At 35.2% G+C, this 21,464-nt stretch overlaps 1 protein-coding gene and 1 long non-coding RNA gene across 5 annotated transcripts in view; both read left to right on the plus strand.

Moving 5' to 3' along the window:
• The window catches only part of LOC147840776 (uncharacterized), a 1,215,461-nt gene that overhangs the window by 522,216 nt on the left and 671,781 nt on the right, over positions 1-21,464 (plus strand). The gene's annotated exons all lie outside the window — the stretch shown is intronic.
• abcb7 (ATP binding cassette subfamily B member 7) overlaps positions 1-21,464 on the plus strand; it is an 86,883-nt gene that overhangs the window by 53,641 nt on the left and 11,778 nt on the right. The window contains exons 9-15 of one of the 3 annotated variants that reach the window (XR_015506867.1): positions 6,140-6,314; positions 7,698-7,855; positions 9,537-9,700; positions 11,471-11,600; positions 11,818-12,144; positions 14,130-14,489; positions 15,950-16,013. Coding sequence is in view for 2 of the 3 variants with exons in the window: in XM_087280665.1 (XP_087136791.1) it covers positions 6,140-6,314; positions 7,698-7,855; positions 9,537-9,700; positions 11,471-11,600; positions 11,818-11,989; positions 13,898-14,001; positions 17,207-17,329 (1,026 nt within the window). In the remaining variant the exon portion in view is untranslated. 3 annotated transcript variants of the gene reach the window in all.

A 21,464-nucleotide genomic window follows, 5' to 3' on the forward strand; every position in this document is an offset into this window, starting at 1 on the left:
TTTTATGCAACAATCAATTTGCATGTTAATTTGCTAAGAAGAAAATGAAATAATGTATTTTTGTGCATGCTGATTTTTGTGAAATGGTGATTATAAGTCTTTATACTCACCTCGCAGTTTTGAAATCATAGCTTTTTTGCTTTGAGTTTAGGCTATTCAGTTCAAAAGAGCGGAGTTTCAGCTTTTATGAAGTTTGCTGTATAAAAATATAACATTTTGAAATATTTAAAATTATAGTATTAAAACAAAGACAGACATTCCAGCACATAACGCACATTTCCAAAGCAGATAATCTGACTTAGGCTACGTTCACACTGAGGTTTAGAGCTCAAATCAGATTTTTTTTAGATCTGATTTTTTTTGCATAACTGTTGACATTGTTATTATAAATGTGGCCAATATGAAATTTGCAGTGTGAACAGATAATGATCCTAAACTGACCCGCATGCACAAAAGTACAGTTACGGACAACACAAAATGTCTAATTATACAATACAGTGTATGAAGTAAGCACATTGTCATAATATAATTATTGCCCTGGTGCCCTGGTCGTGGTGTATTTCATGAACTGTAAACAGTTGTCCTGCTACTATTAATGTCTATTTCGCCATTTGAAATCTAAAGTAAGTCTCTTGTGATTGAAAACACTGATCCTTTGTAATTTATGACAACCGCCGTGTGAGTCTTTCTGACCACCGGTGTAGTGAACTCATCAAGGGTTAATGAGCAGCTGTAGACTGAACTGTAAAAGCGGAGTTGGTTTAGGCTATCTCTGTTTGCAGGAGTTATTTGATTTTACTTCGTTATAAACAACAGGCACGTCAGAAGAGGGGTTTGGGTGCTTGAGCACCTGCTCTTTTTTTCTGTCTGAGAGAAAGTTCATCCTTAAAATGAAAGTGCCCCCTCGTTTGCTCATGGATCCCCTATCTGCAACACCCCCTGATGCTCTTCAGCTTCACAATCAACCCGTGCTCCAATCTTTAACCAGATTGGTTAACAAGCACCAGTTTTGCCTTCAATTTATTTTTCAAAATGAACGACCAACTTTCTGTAGTAAAGTAATTTCCCTGTGTGCCATACTACAGTGCCGCTGAGGAGAAGATGATGTTTGCAGCACAGAAAGATGACACATGTCCCTCGAAGATTATGTAAAAGTCACATGATATCCGACATAACCGTTCACTGCGGTCACACTGCAAAACATCAGGTCTGATTTAATACTACATATGAAAGTGGCACAAATCTGATTTAAAAAAAAGATCAGATTCCATATAATTTGGGCTGTTCACACTGTCAAGACAAAAACAGATCTGAGTCGCATTTGGGCTAAACAAAATCAGATTTGGGCCACATTTGCCTGCAGTGTGAACACAGCCTTGTTTTCCAGATAAACAAGAATGTTTACTTGGCATGTTTCTTAAATATCTCCAAACATATTTTGGTATTTATATGCTTTAGAGGAGTCAAAAACTTACATACAGCACCTTTAATGTGTTGGAACTCGCTTTGCCATCAAATTTGCTGTATCTTTGTTTCCCTTGTGCTCCTTATTATCCTGTCACTGCCCTCCACTGGAACAACAGTCGCTGTTTATCGGCGCTCCCCTGTTTGTCACATTTCAGAGCTAATTAATTGTGGCGCACTTCTATTTCAGAGCAGCAGCGCTCTCTGCGCAGCTGTCTTCTCTCCCATCATCCTTACTGCTGAAGAGTCTCAGATGTTTCAGCCACTCAATAACGTATTTGCGCCTGTGATGGTATTAGTCTTTGGTTTACTCAGCTGGTGATGTTTGGAGTGGTGTAGTTGTTGCTTTAATGACAGCTGGATATCTGATCAAGGCATCAGCAACATGTACAGGCTTTATTTCACATCACAGAGACTATTGCCTGCTTGTATGAAGACAGACATTTAAAGGGTTAGTTCACCCAAACATTTCAATTCTGTTATTAATTACTCATACTCAAGCTGTTCAAATCTCCTGAGGTCTTCGTTCATATAAGGAACAAAAATTAAGATATTTTTGATGAAATCACCTCATTCTTTATTGACAGCAATGGTTCTGACACATTCAGTCCAGAAAAGGAACCAAAAACATTTCAACTTTAATCATACGAAGCACCAAACACACATTTGTGTGTCAAAAAAAAAAAACCTGCAAGTTGGATTATGTTCACCTACATCATCTCTCAGCTTGAGGTAATCTGGATGTAACACAGGACAGTACAATGTAAGCAATACCTCAAGCAAAATCAAACCCATTTATTGATCTTATTTGCAGCAAAATCCGAAATCCGCTTTTCGAAACGGCTCACCAAAGCGAACTTTTGGGGGAGTTCGTTTTGGCTCCTTAGCAGCTTTAAGCTATCAGTGGTCCATGACAATTAACACAATCTGTGTAAGTTGCCAATCCGCCTTCCACAATCCGCCGCCCAATGTACAACATCAACACACCACTACTATGTTAGCATGAATACCATGTATGGTCAAATGTATCCTTACCTATACCTCCAAGACTGTGTTCCATATTTGTTCCACATATGATTTAAATGAAGCTCATGTGATGCTCATGCTTCTTCTGTGAAGGAAAAGGTTCATTTCAGATTTTGTTTGTTACACTGTATTTCAAGCAAAAAAAATGCATTTTAGAAATGTCTGAGAAGAATTTATTTTATTAATTTCACAGGATCCAAATACTTTTGTCTCCAAACATCATCATTATGTATTATATCATAATTTACACCATGGTATATTTCAGAATGCCATGGTATTGCCATATCAATGCTGCTGCTGTTTCTTATAAATAAAAAAGTTTCAGACCTCGCTATTCAGTAACTTTGTGTTCAATTAAATGACAATGTGTTTTAAATAGAATTAAGGTTTTGAACTTAGACCTCGTGTACACTAATGCGTTTTCTTTTTAAAACGCATAAGTTTTGCTACGGTTACGCCAACCCTCCACACTACGCCGGAGTTTTCAAACGCCGAAAACCGAGCATTTTGGATAAGCTGGAGAGGCCGTTTTCATTCTCAAACGCTGCTGCTCCGTCTCTGTGTGGATGGAGGAAATTGGAGACATCTGAAAACGGAGGCGGGGCTGCCGACATTCGCCTCTCTGATTGGGGCTTTTCCTCAATATTAAGTAGCCTAACGTTACACACAGTTCAGTCCTGCATCCTTTTCTTGTAAGTTCAGACTTTGCAAGTTTGATCAAGGCTGCAGTCTCCCCCTCCTCAGTTTAATATGGAAAACAGACTACCGAGGACACGGGTAAATCTTCAAAGGGAACAGTGTACTTTATATTGTCATTCGAATCACCTTGGCTACCTTGTTTCACTTTCTCAACAATAAAATGAAAACATAATTTAAGGAACTACCTGTTTTCATTTTGATAATAGCAACTTAACAGACCGCAGAAATGTTGAGGCGTCGTGCTGCATATATGAGCGTCATCTTCACTGTGTGGATATTTATAAAAAAACAAGCCTATAACATTACTGCCTCCTTTCAATTTCAGTGAAAATACGAAACACACCCTCTCTTTTGCTGAATATCAGTTTTAATAATCGATAATGGCCAAGTATAGCGTAAACGGGGCCTTAAAGGCCCTTGACACCCCCTTGTCTCAGCAGGGTGTTTTCACACCTCTAGTTTAAAAAAAGTCAGGAAAGTGGGCGAGTCCAGGTGTGTTTAGATGGGAGTGTCGAGTAGCGAAAGAGGGAAGGGTTTGCATAAAAAAAGGGAAATTTCAGTACTTACATATGCTTATTTTCACAGCGGCAACACAAATACAGATGTAGGGAAGATAGACAGTGACTATGTTTACATGGTCATCAGTAATCAGTTATTTGCCTTAATCTGAATTAGACAATAATAGGATTAAGGTGTTTACATAAGTTGCCTTTTTGAATGTTCTTTTCATGATCCTGTTTTAAACGTTATAGTACATAATTTGATTAACCTCATTGCGTCACCAGGCTATATTCACATTTTCTCTGGAGTTTTATGTAATTTCGGGTGTTTCATTTTTAATTTGTCGACTTTAGCTGCAGTTTGGCATTTTTACTTTCATTCAGGAACATTTCATGCATGTCCCACAGTGACAAACAAGATATTGGATGTGAGGAACTGCTGGAAGAGTGTAGTTTTTTTGGAATTTTTGATACTGCATGTCGTATGGGAGAAAAAAAAAAAACCTTCGCATTTCTCGGTAGATACAGACTCGGTAGGTGGAGAGAATAGCATCAAACAGCCTTGTGTGTATAGACTATCCTGTCACAAAATGCGGCGAAAGTCCAGATGCGAAAATCTCTCAGGTAAAAAATGTTCCTTACAAACATATTTTTGTCACTTGTTCGCAGATCACTATAATCCACAAATGTGGGTCCACACGCAACCGGGGCTGTCAACGTGGGAAAATGGAAACACAACCTTTGTTGCAGCACATTTAGAAAGCAACACTGACGATCCATGTCTCCAAATAATTATTCTTCTTACGCTAGTTTTGGGTGAAGCAGTGGCGCAGTAGGTAGTGCTGTTGCCTCACAGCAAGAAAGTCGCTCGGTCACTGGTTCGAGCCTCGGCTCAGTTGGCGTTTCTGTGTGGAGTTCTGGGTGCTCCGGTTTTCCCCACAGTCCAAAGACATGTGGTACAGGTCAATTGGGTAGGCTAAATTGTCTTTAGTGTATGAGTGTGTGTGAATGTGTGTCTGTGGATGTTTCCCAGAGATGGGTTGCGGCTGGAAGGGCATCTGCTGCGTGAAAACTTGCTGGATAAGTTGGCGGTTCATACCGCTGTGGCGAACCCGGATTAATAAAGGGACTAAGCCAAAGTCACAGAAAATGAATGAATCACACTAGTTTTGATTACGGTTGGCAACACAACATGGCATCTCTCTGCCGTCTGAACACTGTAAAGCTGGATTTATACTTTCGCCTGGCGCCGCATCGCACAAAGAAACTGAATGTAAAATTAGACGAATAAACAGAGGTAGAAAGTTTTTCAGAACTATATTATATCATTAATACCATTCAATATTTTTAAACTAATTATTTTTTATTGCTTTTATAAATTATTTTAATGATTATAATTGCTTTTATAACCATTCAAGATTTTTTTAAAGTCAAACTTTTAATGCATAACTTGCTTTTGTTCATATGTTCAACAGTTCTACCTATTATAATTTATCAAAATATTAATGACTACAGAACATGGTTTGCCCTACAAATTTTTTTTTTTATTACAGCAAGAAATAAAGCCAAAAAAGTACACTTACTAAAAAATAAATTTATAGATATTTTTTAGATATTTTATGGATAATATAATGCTTATTATTATTTATTTTTTTAGATTTAGCCCACTTCACAATTCCCACATTACTCTATGGCTAGTTTTTCCCCTTTCTGTACTTATGCTAAAAAGACAATAATGGTCCAACATTCCTGACTATTATCACCAATAAAGCCTAGAAAAACATGCCATCAGTATATTGTAAACCGATAAGTTCAAATATTACTTTCCAGTCATGAAATAAAAAATGTGTTCTTTAATTATAGTTTTGTAACTGTTAAATTGTTTTAAACTCAAAATTAAACATGTACATCAGCGTAAAACCTAACCTAACAAATTTTTCCCTCAGGTTTATACAAACCTTTTAACAAAAACTTTCGTCCTTTCCCACGGCTGTTGCAATTTCTACCCAAGAATTATTGGTCATCTGGTTATCTTTATGATCACGGATCATAAAGATGTCTGTACAGGCGTACCTGTTTCATACAAAATCTCTTCAAAGTGATTCATATTCAACTCAAATCAAATGCATTGCCGCAAGCACTGTTCGCTCGAGTCTCAAAAACCACCTTGCACTCCTGCAGCCGAAATCATGTCATGCGCACCCAAAGTGAACCTCCACAAACTCCATGATGACGTCGCATTCGCCGCACGCACTCAAGCAAATGAATATAAACCAGGCTTCACAGGTTAAAACTGTTCTTTGAAGCTATATCATGCATATTAATGAAGTTGCATTTTTGCGACCCTTTAAATCTGTAATTATTGTTCAAACAGGTAATCGTCAAGACCTCTTAGTTGTATTGTTTTAAACTTTTTTTCACTGTTTTTTTTCTGTTTCCTGTTCTTTCAGTATTTCAACAATGAGAAGTATGAGGCAGAGCGTTACGATGGGTTTCTGAAGGTGTACGAGTCATCCTCTTTAAAGACTACCTCTACTTTGGCCATGCTCAACTTCGGTCAGAGCGCCATCTTCAGTGTCGGACTCACTGCTATTATGGTGCTGGCAAGCAAAGGCATAATGTCAGGTGAAAATCTTTAATACGTCATCTTTTTTTTTATCACCAATTAAACAAAACTGCTTTAGGGCTACATTGAATTCTTTTTCTTTGATGGGCTCAGATTGTTCAGTAAGTTGAGCTGATTGTGTTCCTCAAGAGGTGGGGTACAGTTATTGCTATTGACCAGTTTTGACTATGGTTATACTTTTACGGTTATATAAGGGGTAGAGTTGGTCAACATTCAAATTATAGATATAACTACAGAAATGAATTACAAGTTACTTTGGTTTAATATAGGTACATGCTAAACATGCTTAAATTTGAAAGGTAGTACCAAGGTTATTGTATTAAATGAAATCTGAAACTAAAACTAAAGCTGTTAGTCAAAAAACATTTTCATTAACTGAAATAAAGTATTCACAATAAATGGTAAAAATATGTTAATGAAAAAAACTGTCTGTCAAATAAAATAATCAATTATAGAACTAATAAGCACTCATTTTGGGGTGGAAATATGACATTTCTGTAGAAATCCCTGTACACTTTTACAGTCAAATACATCAGTCAAGTGCATGAGTATATACAAAAACATCTTAAACAACAAAAAAGACATGTTTTAGCTTTTCTTCATCTGCAAAACTAGGCATGTTTTATTATCTTTAAAATTAAGAAGTTTTTTTCTACAATTTAAGTTGATTTTTGTATTGTTTTTGTCTAATTGTATGTTCAAACAGTAATGTGCAAGCTTTAAACTTTGCTCTGGTCAACACTGGACATGTTCTGCTAACTCTGCTAAACTAGAATTACTAAAACAGAAAGTATATGTACAAAAACTGTCACAACTTATGTTATTCAAACCAAACAGCTACTAAGCTAACACTGTTAGCTAAATAAACTACTAATTAGCTGTTTATTACTAGTTAGTAAGGTGGACGTTGGGTTTAGGTTTTGGGTAGGATTAGGGATGCGGAATAAGGTCATGTTTTATAACTACTAATGAACACTTAATTACTTAATTGGCTGGTAATAAACCAGTTGGTATTAGCATGAATTGTGAAATAAACTAAAGTGTTGCTATAAAAACTAAATAGAAATGTGATTACAAACTAAACTTAATGAACTAACAAAACCAATAATGAAATGCTCTAAAGCTAAAATGAAAAGCAAAATGAAAGATTTAATTGAAATAAAAACTAATTAAAAATGTAAAACTATAATTACCTTGGGTAATACATTGTAGTTAAAACACAAGAAAGAAAATCCAAGAAATCCAGGGTAACTAATTAAAGGAGATATAAAAATCTCAGGCAGCTGACTTACCTTTTAAACTATAAATACCAAGTATGATATGAACGCCAGGTGTGATATATGATACGAATACCAGGTGAGACTTTTTTTTTTTTTTCATAGGGACCATGACTGTGGGGGATCTAGTGATGGTGAACGGGTTGCTCTTTCAGCTCTCTCTGCCACTCAACTTCCTGGGCACTGTGTACAGAGAGACCAGACAGGCTCTCATAGACATGAACACACTCTTCACACTGCTCAGCGTGGACACTAAGATAAAGGTACGTTACAGCATTTACTTTATTATTTTACCCATGGCTCGTGAATGACTTCATGCTAAATGTACTTTTGTTTTTTCAAATGTAAATACATAATAGTTGAAGATAGGGCTAGACAATTATGGGAAAAACATAGTCACTATTATTTTAGTCAAAACCATAATCACAATTATTTAAATTGATTATGAGAAGGCCATATTACCATAAATGCCAACACTTCTGTTTTTCCCGGGAACTCCCCGTATTTCAAACCCATCTCCCATCACCCTCCCATTTCGTTATTTCCCCTGGAGCACCCCCGTAATTTCACCCATTCCCCCCCGATCCTCAGCATTTTGGTACAGTCTGTAACAGCCCCAGGTTTCCAACTTTGATATTGTATCTGATTGCAGCGGCCCTCCAAATACACCTGGGTCTCCCCGATTTTCTTAGACAAGCATTGGCAGGTTTGCATATTACCAAAATGCTTTTGATAAGACAGATAGATAGATTTTTAAAATAGTATTTAATTTATACAGTTATAAACGCAACCTTGTCCTCATACCTGTTAAACATTGTCAAAAAAAAATTCTCTTCAACAAATAACTGATATTTAAGACCAAATGCTACCATTAGATATACCCAAAACTATTTGTATTTTACATTTAACCATTACAGATTCCAGAAAAAGTGTCCATAGTAAAGGTGCTCATCTTGAAAAATTGTCAAAACACATTTTCAGAATAATGGCGATCCTTATACAGGTCTTAATTAGACCTGTTTTTGAAGACTGAATGACAACAAAACACTAGATGGATGGATGAATATATGGACTTTTCCTGTAAATAAGTTTGCTATACATTTCAAGGATCATGAAACGTCACAATTCTCCACAAAAGTATGGAAAAGAATAAAAAAGTAAAGCAACAATAGAATAAAAATATTCTATGAAGCAAACAGTGCTATAAGCGTCTTCGCTGTAAGAATTAAACTTAATTGGTTTCCTATTTAAGCTGCAAAATCCTTCCATCAAGAGCAGCGAGTGATATATATAGATATATAGATATGCATACGTTGAAGTAATTCATGTTAATAAATTGCAACTATTTTCATTGTTTATTCATGACAACTAATGTTAACAGATGGAATCTATAAGTAAAGTTATTTAAATGTGAAAAGATGATCTTGTGCATGGTGTGGCTTATTTAGCTGTAGTCATTCTGAAATGTCACAGCTTTTTCAACTTTAAACTACCTTTTGGACTTGAACATTGCAAATTGAAGCATTAAAGTATGTCATTCGTTGCAGTGTTTGTTTAAATTTCCAAAACAATCTGAGTGGTTCCTGTCTTTTATAGTGTTAGTTGGGTATGCTGATGAATCTCATTCTTCGTTTGGCTAATTTCATATTCAGCCTGTAATTACCATGAATAAAATCTGTCCAATTATTCGTGGTGATCAGTAATGGTTTTCACCGCATGACAGCACTGCCCATCATGCCATTATTGCGAGACCCTAATTTGATTTTTCAAATAGCACATCTGTGTTTAGAATGTGCAAAGTTGCTGAGCTCTATTGTTTCAGCAGCCCCTTTACAACTGATCATGGTGGAAATGTATTTGAGAATAGCCATTCTTCTTTCTCTAGCTTTAGAAGTGTACAATTTCAACTGCTGAATGCCTTTTTTAAACCTTTGTGTCCTGAAGGAGAAAGAAATGGCCCCACCGCTGATCGTTACACCTCAGGAAGCCACCATCAGATTTGAGGATGTGTATTTTGAGTATTTGGAAGGACAAAAGGTGCTTAACGGGGTTTCTTTTGAAGTACCTGCAGGGAAAAAGGTGGCCATTGTTGGTGGCAGTGGATCTGGGTAAGTGCTCCGGGAAAGACTGACTTGTGTTGTATTACCCTTCGCTTTCATCGAACTCGTGATCTTGATACAATGGGGTACAAATTGAAGTCGCATTACTCTGAAAAGTACAGGGGTAAAAGTCATTAAAATTCTGAGAACTGTTCGATGTTTTAGATTATTGCCATTTAACACTGCAGCATGACTGAAGGCTTTAGTTCACAGGTGTCAGACTCAAAAAATCTGGCCTGCTATATCATTTTATGAGACCTGCGAGAGCATATAATTCACACAAAATGCAAATTCAAGAATTCATGAAGTAGATTGTGTGTAATCAGTGCAGTCTGGGTGATATAAATGAATTGAATCTGCTACTTGTTTGCTGCAAACGCACAGAAATTGCTTTAGTCACATCTAACAAAGTTATTAAACTCAGGATGAATATTCACATGAGGAGAAAAGCATCCCAGCGATTACCACGAGTGCTCTAGAGAGAGTGAAGTGGTGCTTTGTGTTTGATGTGAACCCAGCAATATAACAAAAGTCCATCTTGCTTTTCTTTATATATTGACAATAAACTTCTGTAATGCATGTTTGTAGTGCAATTCAGCTCAAAATGATTGGAATTTCCATATTTTTGCAAGTGTTAGAGAAAGGTCATGACTTCTGATGATATTTGTCTTTGTTATTTACTTTGATGGAGTAATGTGGGTTTCTTAACCTGGTAAAAGTATTCATGTTAAAATAACCCAGAGAAGTAACATCTATTTAATATTTTTGGAAATACACGCATGTGCAGTGCTCAGAATAAATGATTACACTTTTAAATAAATATTTAAAACCTTTTGCATTTAGATAGATACTAATATATTTGTGCATATACACTAGGTCAGTGTGTACCAAAACCAAAACTGAAACTAATTCAAAAACAAAATAAAAAAGGTTACAGTCCAAAAATTAATACACCCAAATTAATAGGTTTTTAGGAAAATAATTAAAAGTAACAGAACATATTAATGTAATATATATTAAAATTTTAAAATCCTCCCAAGGATTTAAAAGAGTACCCAAACAGTGACTGAAGCCACAAAAATTAGAGGGTCCATTAAATGGCATAACATTTTCAGCCAATAGATATGGCTGAAAATTGGGTACATCTCTGTTATCAACACGCTTTTAGATTCCTATTGTTGCACATTTCTGCTGTGTGATTGGCTCTTAGATCTACATAGAGTTAAAAAAAGTTCAGAGTCTATCTTTGTTATTGACAATTTTATCGCGATATTCAATATAATATTGTTTATCGACCCAGCCCTTGTGGAAATGCATGTCTGATCAGGGTGATCCGAACCATATTATACTGTACTGTACTGAACCATAGCACTCTTTGGAAAATCCCCACTTTACATTTGCATTGAATCACATACATCTAGTTAATGATGTTGTGTTAATGTTTCTAAAACAGTGACTCTCTCTCAGCCATGATGGCTTCATATTAGACCAGTGAACTGAAACAAATGTAAAACTGTCCTGTGTGGATTGATGTCTTAATTAGACTAAACCTGTAACCTTGTTATGCATCCCATTCTGTGCCCTGAACACAAGTCTCTCCTATAAAACTGCTCGTTTATTATTTATTTTAGTATTTAGACCTCAGGCTGATGACCTTGGATTTCACCTTCTCAAGTTTTGGTTAAAATATACATGCAAGAATGAAAAAAGCTCTTTTTTTAAAACCCAGTTTGGGCAATACTGACATTTCTTTAATAATGTTTTACTTTTTTTTCCTAGGAAGAGCACAATTGTCAGATTGCTGTTTCGATTCTATGAACCACAGCAGGGCAACATCTATATCGCAGGCCAGAACATTCGTGATGTTGGTTTAGAGAGCTTGAGGAAAGCTGTGGGTGTTGTACCGCAGGTGAGCATTTGTTCTGATCAGATGCAATTATCACACATTACGTCTACATATGAACATTTTATTTTCTTATTTTTAAAATAAATATCTCTAATATGAACTAGCAGGCAGGTACCATGGGAACCATAATCAGGCTTAATTTGAGTCTGTGATAAAAAGAAAAGAATAGATTTATGCATTATGGAGTGTTCTGAGAAATAAAATGTTTGTATCGTTCCAGGATGCTGTGCTTTTCCACAATACCATATTTTACAATCTGATGTATGGCAATATCAATGCCACAGCAGAGGACGTTTACCGTGTGGCCAGGCTTGCTGGAATCCATGATGCCATTCTCAAAATGCCTCATAAATACGACACACAGGTCGGAGAACGAGGCTTGAAGCTCTCAGGTAAAAACTTTATAGAAGTTGTCTATGCAATCTTATGGTAAAGCACATGAATATATGGGAAGAGGACATTTACTCAAATCAGTGGTTCTCAAACTTTCTCTGCTTTAATCTTATCAAAAAACGTGCCCCCTCCCCTTAAATCTTTATTAAAAAATGTCTGCTTTTTTGATTAAAAACTTTTTTTAAGCAGTGAATAAAACACCTGAATCACTTGGAATGTCAAAAAAAGAATATAACATGAAAGACAACTTAATGTTTTGTCTTATTTAATTTAAATAGTTTTTAAAGGCGCCCTATTTTGAAAATCTGGGCATGCAAAGGCATAGTAGAATAATAAAACATCAGTGTATGGAAATGGGGTTACTGTGAGCCTTAGATATCGTTGTTTACTTGTTTTCATGTAAATTCCATAAGTGTTAAACCAATCAGAAGACAAAACAAACTGTGCTAAGATGCATGGGCCATGCTCTCTGCATTTGCATGTATGCCTACTTTAGGTCATTCATCCGGACCTGACCAGCAGTCACGTCATCAAGAGAACATGACTCATATGCAGCTCTAAAATCATAAAAAAGCTCTGAGATCATTAATATGCATGACTTAAGCTGCTTTTGATAAGCCAAACGTTTTCTAGTGATACAACAGTGATAATGTTCCTCCTGTTATTTATTTTAAGTGTCTATTTCACTTACTGTGCGTTACTGGGCAACAACAGCACCAAACATGTTCCAAACTCGCTTCAATGATGCAAAATGCAAGATTTACAGATTACACATTTATTCACCTCTACTCCGAAGAGGCGTAAAGTATTTTTAGTTACATCTTTAGTTAATTTATCATGTTTTTTTGTGAAATTTAGTGTGTGTTTCAACAAACACATGTAGACTGCTGAATCATGTCAAATCACTCAGCTCAACTGTCATCTGTTCATGCAGAGGTTGAAATTAATTTCTGGGTGTGTTTTTCTTGACTATATATTCGATACTTTCATTTTTTTAAAAATTATTTAGCCTTTATCCACAACAAATTTGATGAGCAGAATAGGTTAACATTACACTGGTTGGGCTTATATTTGTCCATTTTCAGCATCAGCATGCTGTATGTTTGTGTGTCTCTGTGAAGCCTCATTCACACTACGAGCGACTTGCAGTAGCAAGCGACCATTCATTTTAATGAAGAGCGAGCTACTTCCGGCGACCTCCATCTGAGTGAGTGGCAGCAACCGCTGGCGACCAGGTGGGCGTGTCGATCGATGTGACATAGTAGAGAATCCTTCAACCTTATGCGAATGAAGAGTGACTTTCTTGAGCAACAGCCAATAGGAGCACCAGTAGAGCTCACGTGATCCTCTCTCAGCTCCCTCAGAGGCCGGTTGTATTGGTGCTGTAAATACCTACACAGACCTGCATTGCAGTAGGTCGCCACCCAGAACGACAGGCAGCTACAAAGTCGCCGCTAGTGTGAATGAGGCTTGTGAAAGAGCAGCACACAGAGCAGAGCTCATTAATATTCATGACACGAACCATATATGGTCAATCATGAACCTTCTGATTCTATAGGTGTTTTATGGAGTAATACATCAGCTTATAAAACTGTTTTTGAAGATTTATTTTAACTTACTGAAGCCATAAACCTACTATGTAGATATCAGAGAACAACTGAACTTAATAAACCCAATGCATTACATGGCACCTTTAAAAATATATATTCTTCTGATCTCGACTGACAAATCATTCCAAAGGTGAGACCCACCTGGGAAGGCACAATGACTACACTTGAGTCTGGAGCATGGAATTAAAAGAAGGTTCTGGTTGCAAGATCTTAAGCCCAACATTTTGAGAACCACTGCTTTAGAGGAATAGAATGTTTTCTTTCTGAGCATTCTAGTGCATGTTTTTCTTGTTCCAGGCGGAGAAAAGCAACGCGTGGCCATTGCACGGGCAATTCTTAAGAACCCTCCTATTTTGCTTTACGACGAGGCCACATCTTCACTAGACTCAGTCACTGAAGAGGTGAGAGCCTTGGACTTCTTTATCAATACTTTAATAGATTCCTATTCTATTCTATATATATGAAAACACAAAAGCTGTTGGTTTGAGTTATATATATGTAACCAATAGGAATAGGTAGTTATATACAGTTGAAGTCAGAATTATTAGCCCCCTGAATTATTCGCTTCCTGTTTATTTTTCCCTCAATTTCAGTTTAACGGAGGGAAGATTTTTTTCAACAAATTTCTAATCATAATAGTTTTAATAACTCATTTCTAATAACTGCTTTATTTTATCTTTGCCATGATGACAGTACATAAAATTTTACTAAATATTTTTAAGACACTTCTATACAACTTAAAGTGACATTTAAAGTCTTGGCTAGGGTAATTAGGCAAGTTGTTGTATAATGATGGTTTGTTCTGTAGACTATCGAAAAAAGTTAGCTTAAGGGCGCTAATAATTTTGGCCTTAAAATGTAAAAAAAAAAAAAAAGTGCTGTTATTCTAGCTAGGGATGCATAATATATCGGCAGCCATATCGTTCTCGGCCGATAAATGCTATTTTTAAGATCATTGTTATCGATCCGATGTCTAAATTAGGCCGATATCTTTAAGCCGATAAATTACGTAATTGTACAGAACTGCATGCCGCGCACGCGTGGGCGGAACTTGTTCAGACTTGCCTAGTGCACTATAATGGATCTCTCCCACACTGTTTATTCCTTCAAAGTCTGTCATTTCTTCATGTGGCATTGCTGTGCGTTAATAAGTCAGTAAGTAACCATGTTCCTTATTGTAGATGTGTTTGATTGAGTGTCATTGTGTATTTTGCTTTAAAGCGCCTCAGGAAAAATATTACATGTGTAAACCTTTCCTGCTCTGTCTCTTTGTTGTGTAGAGATAGCAGGGAATCTTAACTTATTACTCCAGGGCCGAATAATATTAGTTTCGTGGTGAATTGCCTTCTCTTTTAGTTGCAGCCGGTGAATGAACGAGGACACATGTAACTTGGTCCAAAATATTTATTACTTTCCGTGTGGTACAAGAAATCAGTCACCTAAAATAGTCTCATTGCCCAAAAACCGCTCCTCATATCTCTCTTCCCTCCCTCTTCGCTTCACACACACACCCCAAACTGCAGCCGGACCCACACATTTTACAACACACGTAAACATAACGGTTGTTTGTAATCTGATTATTTGTTATTATCAACGCGTTGCTTGTCATGTGTTGTTGATGTAAGATGTGTTCAGTTTGATCGGAATATTCATATTGATTATAACGAGCTCGAATGAAAGCTGTCACCGCGCGCACACACTGTAGCACGGGGGAGAGGTGAATCCAGTCATAGAGGCTCTCGACCAACCGCTCATTCTGTCTTTATTTTCAGCTCTGTGTTTGCCATAAAGTCAGCTCAATGCAGGTTTTGTATGAAAATCTGACTCTGATGGCAACTCTGCCTCTACAGTCAAGTGAAAGTCTTAGCAGTTTATCATAAACTATTCATCGATCATTTTTCCCGCAATTGACAGCAAGAACAAGCGCAGAAGCGTTGTCTGATTGACAAGCAGCATCTACATGTTTAAAAGAATCTAAAACGCCAAATAGGATGAATCTGTGCCGCATTTTCTAAACGTACTATATATATTTAGCTGTCAAGTTGCATGTTAATTTGCTATGAAGAAAAGGAAGTAATGTATTTTTTGCATGCTGATTTATGTGAAATCGTGAATATAGGTCTATAATCACTTTGCAATTTTGAAGTTAAAGCTTTTTTGCTTTGAGTATAGACTATTTAGTTCATAAGAGCAGTTCAATCTTTTATAAAGTTTGCTGTATAAAAATATATAATTTTGAAGTGTTTATAAATATTGGCCTATACATATCGGCTATCAGCCTCCAAGTCTGAAGATTATCGGTTATCGGTATCGGCCAAAAAATCCATATCGGTGCATCCCTAATTCTAGCCAAAATAAAACAAAAAGGACTTTGTCCAGAAGGAGAAAATAATTATCAGACATCCTGGGAAAATTTCAATTAAAAAAAAAAAAAAAAAATATATATATATATATATATATATATATATATATATATATATATATATATATATATATATATATATATATATATATATATATATATATATATATATTAAAAGAAGAAAAAAAAAATTAAAAGGGGGGCCAATAATTCTGACTTCAACTGTAAGTTGATAATACATATATTATCAACAGTTAATAATGCTGTAATACATATGTATGTGTATATGTGTGTGTATATATATATGTGTGTGTGTGTGTGTGTGTGTGTGTGTGTGTGTGTGTGTATATAACAGCTTAATTCGCTTGATTTTTGTGCGATAATCCAGTTTTGCGCATAAAGTTCATCCGCAATTTTGTATGTAAAGATAGCTGTTGTGGCAAATGATGGAAACGCTCGCTACTGACATTGTAAATTTTTGTTATTTGGGGCTATTCTTGTTATGGTCAAAATTTTTGGGGTAATATATCTCATATATCATTCATTGCTAATATGATATCAAAGGAAACTTTTTTACTTCATTAATATTCTGAGCAAATAAGAAAAGCCCTTATTAAAATAACAAAATCTCTACTTATAGTGAGTAGTTAAATATATATATATATATACTATATAATATATATGTATTCAGATGTACTAACACTCAATTTATTAGAAATTTGGAGCATTGTAATTAAGAGTAAGTAATTTTTGCATTTTTAGTTTTGAATAATAGTAGCAATAACAAAGACATTTAAGCTCAGAAAAATAATACTAAACTGTTTATTTATTTACCTTAGCAGGTTCTTAGCAGTGCAGCTCTAACCAGCATCTCAAACAGAAACACATACTGAAGAGAATACATTCCTTCTCCCAAGTGATGTTTCAAGAAACCTTTTCATTTGATATTTACACTGCGCTTTTCATTTTATTCAGGCTTTATACCTAATTATAGTCAAGGAAGTGTTTGCTCTTTTGACTTTCTTCAGTGGTGTAATGTAACTTATTGTCATATAAATCCTGTCAGTCATATCAGTTGTTGTTATTGCAGGGGCGTGTTGCTGTCATGAAGCAGGCAGATTCTTAATGAAATGTCTTAAATACATCAGCAAAGTTTTTTTTTTTTTCTTTAACTTGAGAAACTCTTTTAGAGGAGTAAGCATGACAGAGAAGCAAAACTTCACGATCTTTGGTTTTGTTTCCAGAATATCCTGACTTCCATGAAGGAAATGGTGAAGGACAGAACATCTGTCTTTATTGCACACCGGCTGTCCACCATTGTGGATGCAGATGAGATTATTGTACTAAATCAGGTAAGCTTCAGGTAACCTCCAAACGTATGTGACAGGTGGTGAAACATCCAGAAATCATTTTTATGAAACTGATGCATAATTCTCATCTCTTCTGTTGCTGGAACAACACAATAAATCTCAAAAACTACAACTATTAACATTTATATTTACATTTGTAATGCAATCAACACTTAAACTACAACTTGACCCTCAGGTAATGGCTTATATTATTTACCATGATATGTGATGTGATATATGATGTGATATGATATGATATGATATGATATGATATGATATGATATGATATGATATGATATGATATGATATTGGGTAAATTTTTGTCCACACTGAGGAAATCGCAATATACAGTATGTTCATATGAGATCTGAATACATGGGCAGTGCCAAAATAGATTGATTGGTGCTGACATATATTAGCTTTTGCTTGTAGAATCAATACTGGTGTACAGCATCAGTTGTCTGTTCCCGTTTCTGAAAAAATCAGCACACTTTTCTGAGAAAATCAGTCATTTGTACCATATAATATAATATAATATAATATAATATAATATAATATAATATAATATAATATAACATAACATAATATAATATATCATAATATAATATAATATAATATAATAATATAATATAACAACATAACATATTACATAATATAATATAATATACTAAAATATAATATAATAAAATATATTATAATAAAATATAGTATAATATAACAACATAACATAATATAATATACTAAAATATAATATAATATAACAACATAATATAATATGATATTATATAATATAATAAAATATAACAACATACTATAATGTAACAAAATATAATATAACGTAATGCAATGTAATATAATATAATATGAATGTGTGTGGATGTTTTCCAGATATGGGTTGCAAATGGAAGGGAATCCGCTGCGTAAAACATATTCTGGATAAGTAGGCGGTTCATTCCACGGTGGCGACCCCAGATTAATAAAGAGCCAAAAAGAAAATAAATGAATGAATTGCTTATATAATATAATATAATATAATATAATATAATATAATATAATATAATATAATATAATATAATATAATATAATATAATATAATATAATATAATATAATATATTTCCCAGAGATGGGTTGCGGCTGGAAGGGCATTGGCTGTGTAAAAACTTGCTGGATAAGTTGGCGGTTCATTCCGCTGTGGCCACCCCAGATTAATAAAAGGGACTAAGCCGACAAGAAAATGAATAAATGAAAAAAATACTATAATGTAATATAATATAATATAAAATAATATAATATACAGGGTGTCTGCGGCGTCTTCAGAAGTATTAAAAGTTAACAAATTGATAAGTATAAGAACACGAAGGCCCTTAAAAGGTATTAAAAGTATTAATTATATTTTTATATGGTCTTAAATTTTGTTCAAAAAAGCATAAATATAATTATTTTTCTTCTAAAGTACTGATACCAGAAAAATCTCACCAACCAGAGGTGGCAGTAACGCACCAAAAACTTTGTTGTCGTACACCGTAAAACAGGAAGAAGAAGAAATACTCATTCTCGCCATCATGGATTAACTGTCATCGGCTAGACACTGGCCTCACAGCTTTGTGTCAGCAGAATGTCGGCGCCATCACTTATTGTTCCGCGGTCGGTAAATGTAGCTTGTGTGGGCGCTACTGCGCTACTTAACTAAAATAGCTTTACTACTGAAAAGCTATTTGATTTAGAAAGTAGCGACGATACCGCCACGCTACTGAGAAATGTAGTTAAGCTAGTAGCGACGCTACTCCCCAACACTGTTAAAAATAATGAATATATTAATATCAAAAATATCAGCAAATATATTGTTATTTACTTTTTTGTCAATATTGTGCAGGTAGAGTATAACATTTTATTTCAGTTTTAAAGGTCTTTAATTAAGGTTTTAATTTGATTGTAAAAATTGTGCAGCGACCCTTTTTTTTCCAACCTGAATGAGTTTATTTTGCTAAACATCAGTTAATTTGACCAATGTGGGTTACCCAACAATTGCTGGAGTAACTGCTTCTTGGGTACCTTTATTTGTTTTGTCACCCGCATTCTTCAAAACATCGGGGACATAATCAGAGTGATCAAATATTGATGGAATTTCTGCTTGAATTTTCCCTTAATGACAAGCAGCAATGTGTTTTGTCTATTAGTTTGCTGTCACTTTAAGACCATCACACATCGTCACATATCCATTTTTCTCTAAAGTGTTCACTTAGACATAACCCGCTGTGTTTATAAGTAAATCTAGTGTGGTTTTGACAGTTTTAGCGTGATCAAACATGAAAGATAACCTATTCCTGTAATGAGACTAAGTTTAATGCGCTTTGTAGTGTGTGCGCGCATGTTTCAGTTGTACATGCTTGTGAGAACAAAGTGTGTAGCAGCGTGCAAATTAAATGCTTAACCGGCAAGACTTGAAAGCACATCCAACTAACATTCTTATGACATTATGAATAGGTGCCGTGTCTCATTAGTGTAACTCGACCACTGGGTTAATTTTTGATGTAAATGTATGTTGCTTATAGCGTAATAAGACAGAGGCGTCAGAGTTACTGCTGAAAAAATATTAGTTATAGTCTTAGCGTCCACTTTATTAGGTACACCTGTCCAACTCCTTGTTAACACAAATTTCTAGTCAGCCAATTACATGGCAGCAACTCAATGCATTTAGGCATGTAGACATGGTCAAGGTCATCTCCTGCCATTTAAACTGAGCATCAGAATGGGGAAGAAAGGTGATTTAAGTCACGTTTGCATGGTTTTTGATGCCAGACAGGCTGGTTTGAGTATTTCAGAAACTGCTAATTTACTAAGATTTTCATGCACAACCATCTCTAGGGTTAACAAAGAATGGTCCAAAAAAGAGAAAATATCCAGTGAATGGCAGTTCTGCCAGCTCACATGTCTTGTTGATGCCAGAGGTCAGAGGAGAATGGCCAGACTGGTTTAAGCTGATAGAAAGGCAACAATAACTCAAATAACCACTCGTTACTACCTAGGTATGTAGAATAGCATCTCTGAATGCACAACACATCAAACCTTGAGGCAGATGGGCTACAGCAGCTGAAGATCACACCGGGTGCCACTCCTGTCAGCTAATAATAGAAAACTGAGGCTACAATTCGCAAAAGGGAAGGCTACTTTGCAACATTTGTTAATTTGTAGTTAGGCCTGTCACAATAATCAATATATCGACTTATCGCACAACACATGGACATGACCTCAATCATTTTTGGTGATCCAATATATGATTTCATTCATACATAAAACATCTCTATCATTAATAAAGTTGTCAGTATGGTTAAGAAACACAGTAAATATAGTATTCACTTGACTATAAATTACTTTGGTATATTTTCATATGGGTGTCTGACAACTGAAAATAGATCTGGTAGCAGATGTCGCAGCCTCTGTTACTTTTTACATTTTTTTGCTTTACATTTTTAGATTCTTAGTCCAGTGCCTAATTATTAAATTGTTAAAATGACTATAATTCGATTAAATATTTTTAAGAATAAAAAATTATGTGATTTTTGGAAGAGTGCATTTGCTTGTGATGACATCATATTGTCATTCTGGCATTTTATAATAAGTGACATAAAATAGTCTTAAAGGGCACTTATGATGAAAATCCTATTTTCTAAGCTGTTTGGGCAGAACTGTGTGTAGGCATAGTGTGTCTACAGTCATATTGGACTGATATAAACTCAGTGTTTTTTAGTTTGTTTTTTTTTTTATATAATTTCCTGACGTTAACATAGGATCTAAATCCCTCTCATTTTAAGGCCCACCACACCGTGATGTAGGAGTGCAGTTTCCAAGCCCATCGAATTGATTGATAGCCGCGTATTAGCATGTCTCCGTAGTAATGTGTATAATTATATCAACAAGACAGGGCGTGCGCAAAGCAACTGGGATTAAAAGATCGGTTCAGCTCTCTGTGATCATCATAAATCATCAAATGTGATCAAGAATGAGTTTCACAAGTTTAAAACGTTTTTAAAACAGAGCATGTTTGTAATGAATTACAGCAATTTTACCGTCTCACCACAGCTGCGTACCAGTACAATTATAAAAGAAGATGATTCAATTCCAGATTGTGGATGTTAAATCAGGTTTATTATG

The sequence above is a fragment of the Danio rerio genome, chromosome 14 (genome assembly GCF_052040795.2).
Source record: "Danio rerio strain M-AB ecotype USA chromosome 14, GRCz13ab, whole genome shotgun sequence".
In the NCBI taxonomy this organism is placed as follows: domain Eukaryota; kingdom Metazoa; phylum Chordata; class Actinopteri; order Cypriniformes; family Danionidae; genus Danio; species Danio rerio.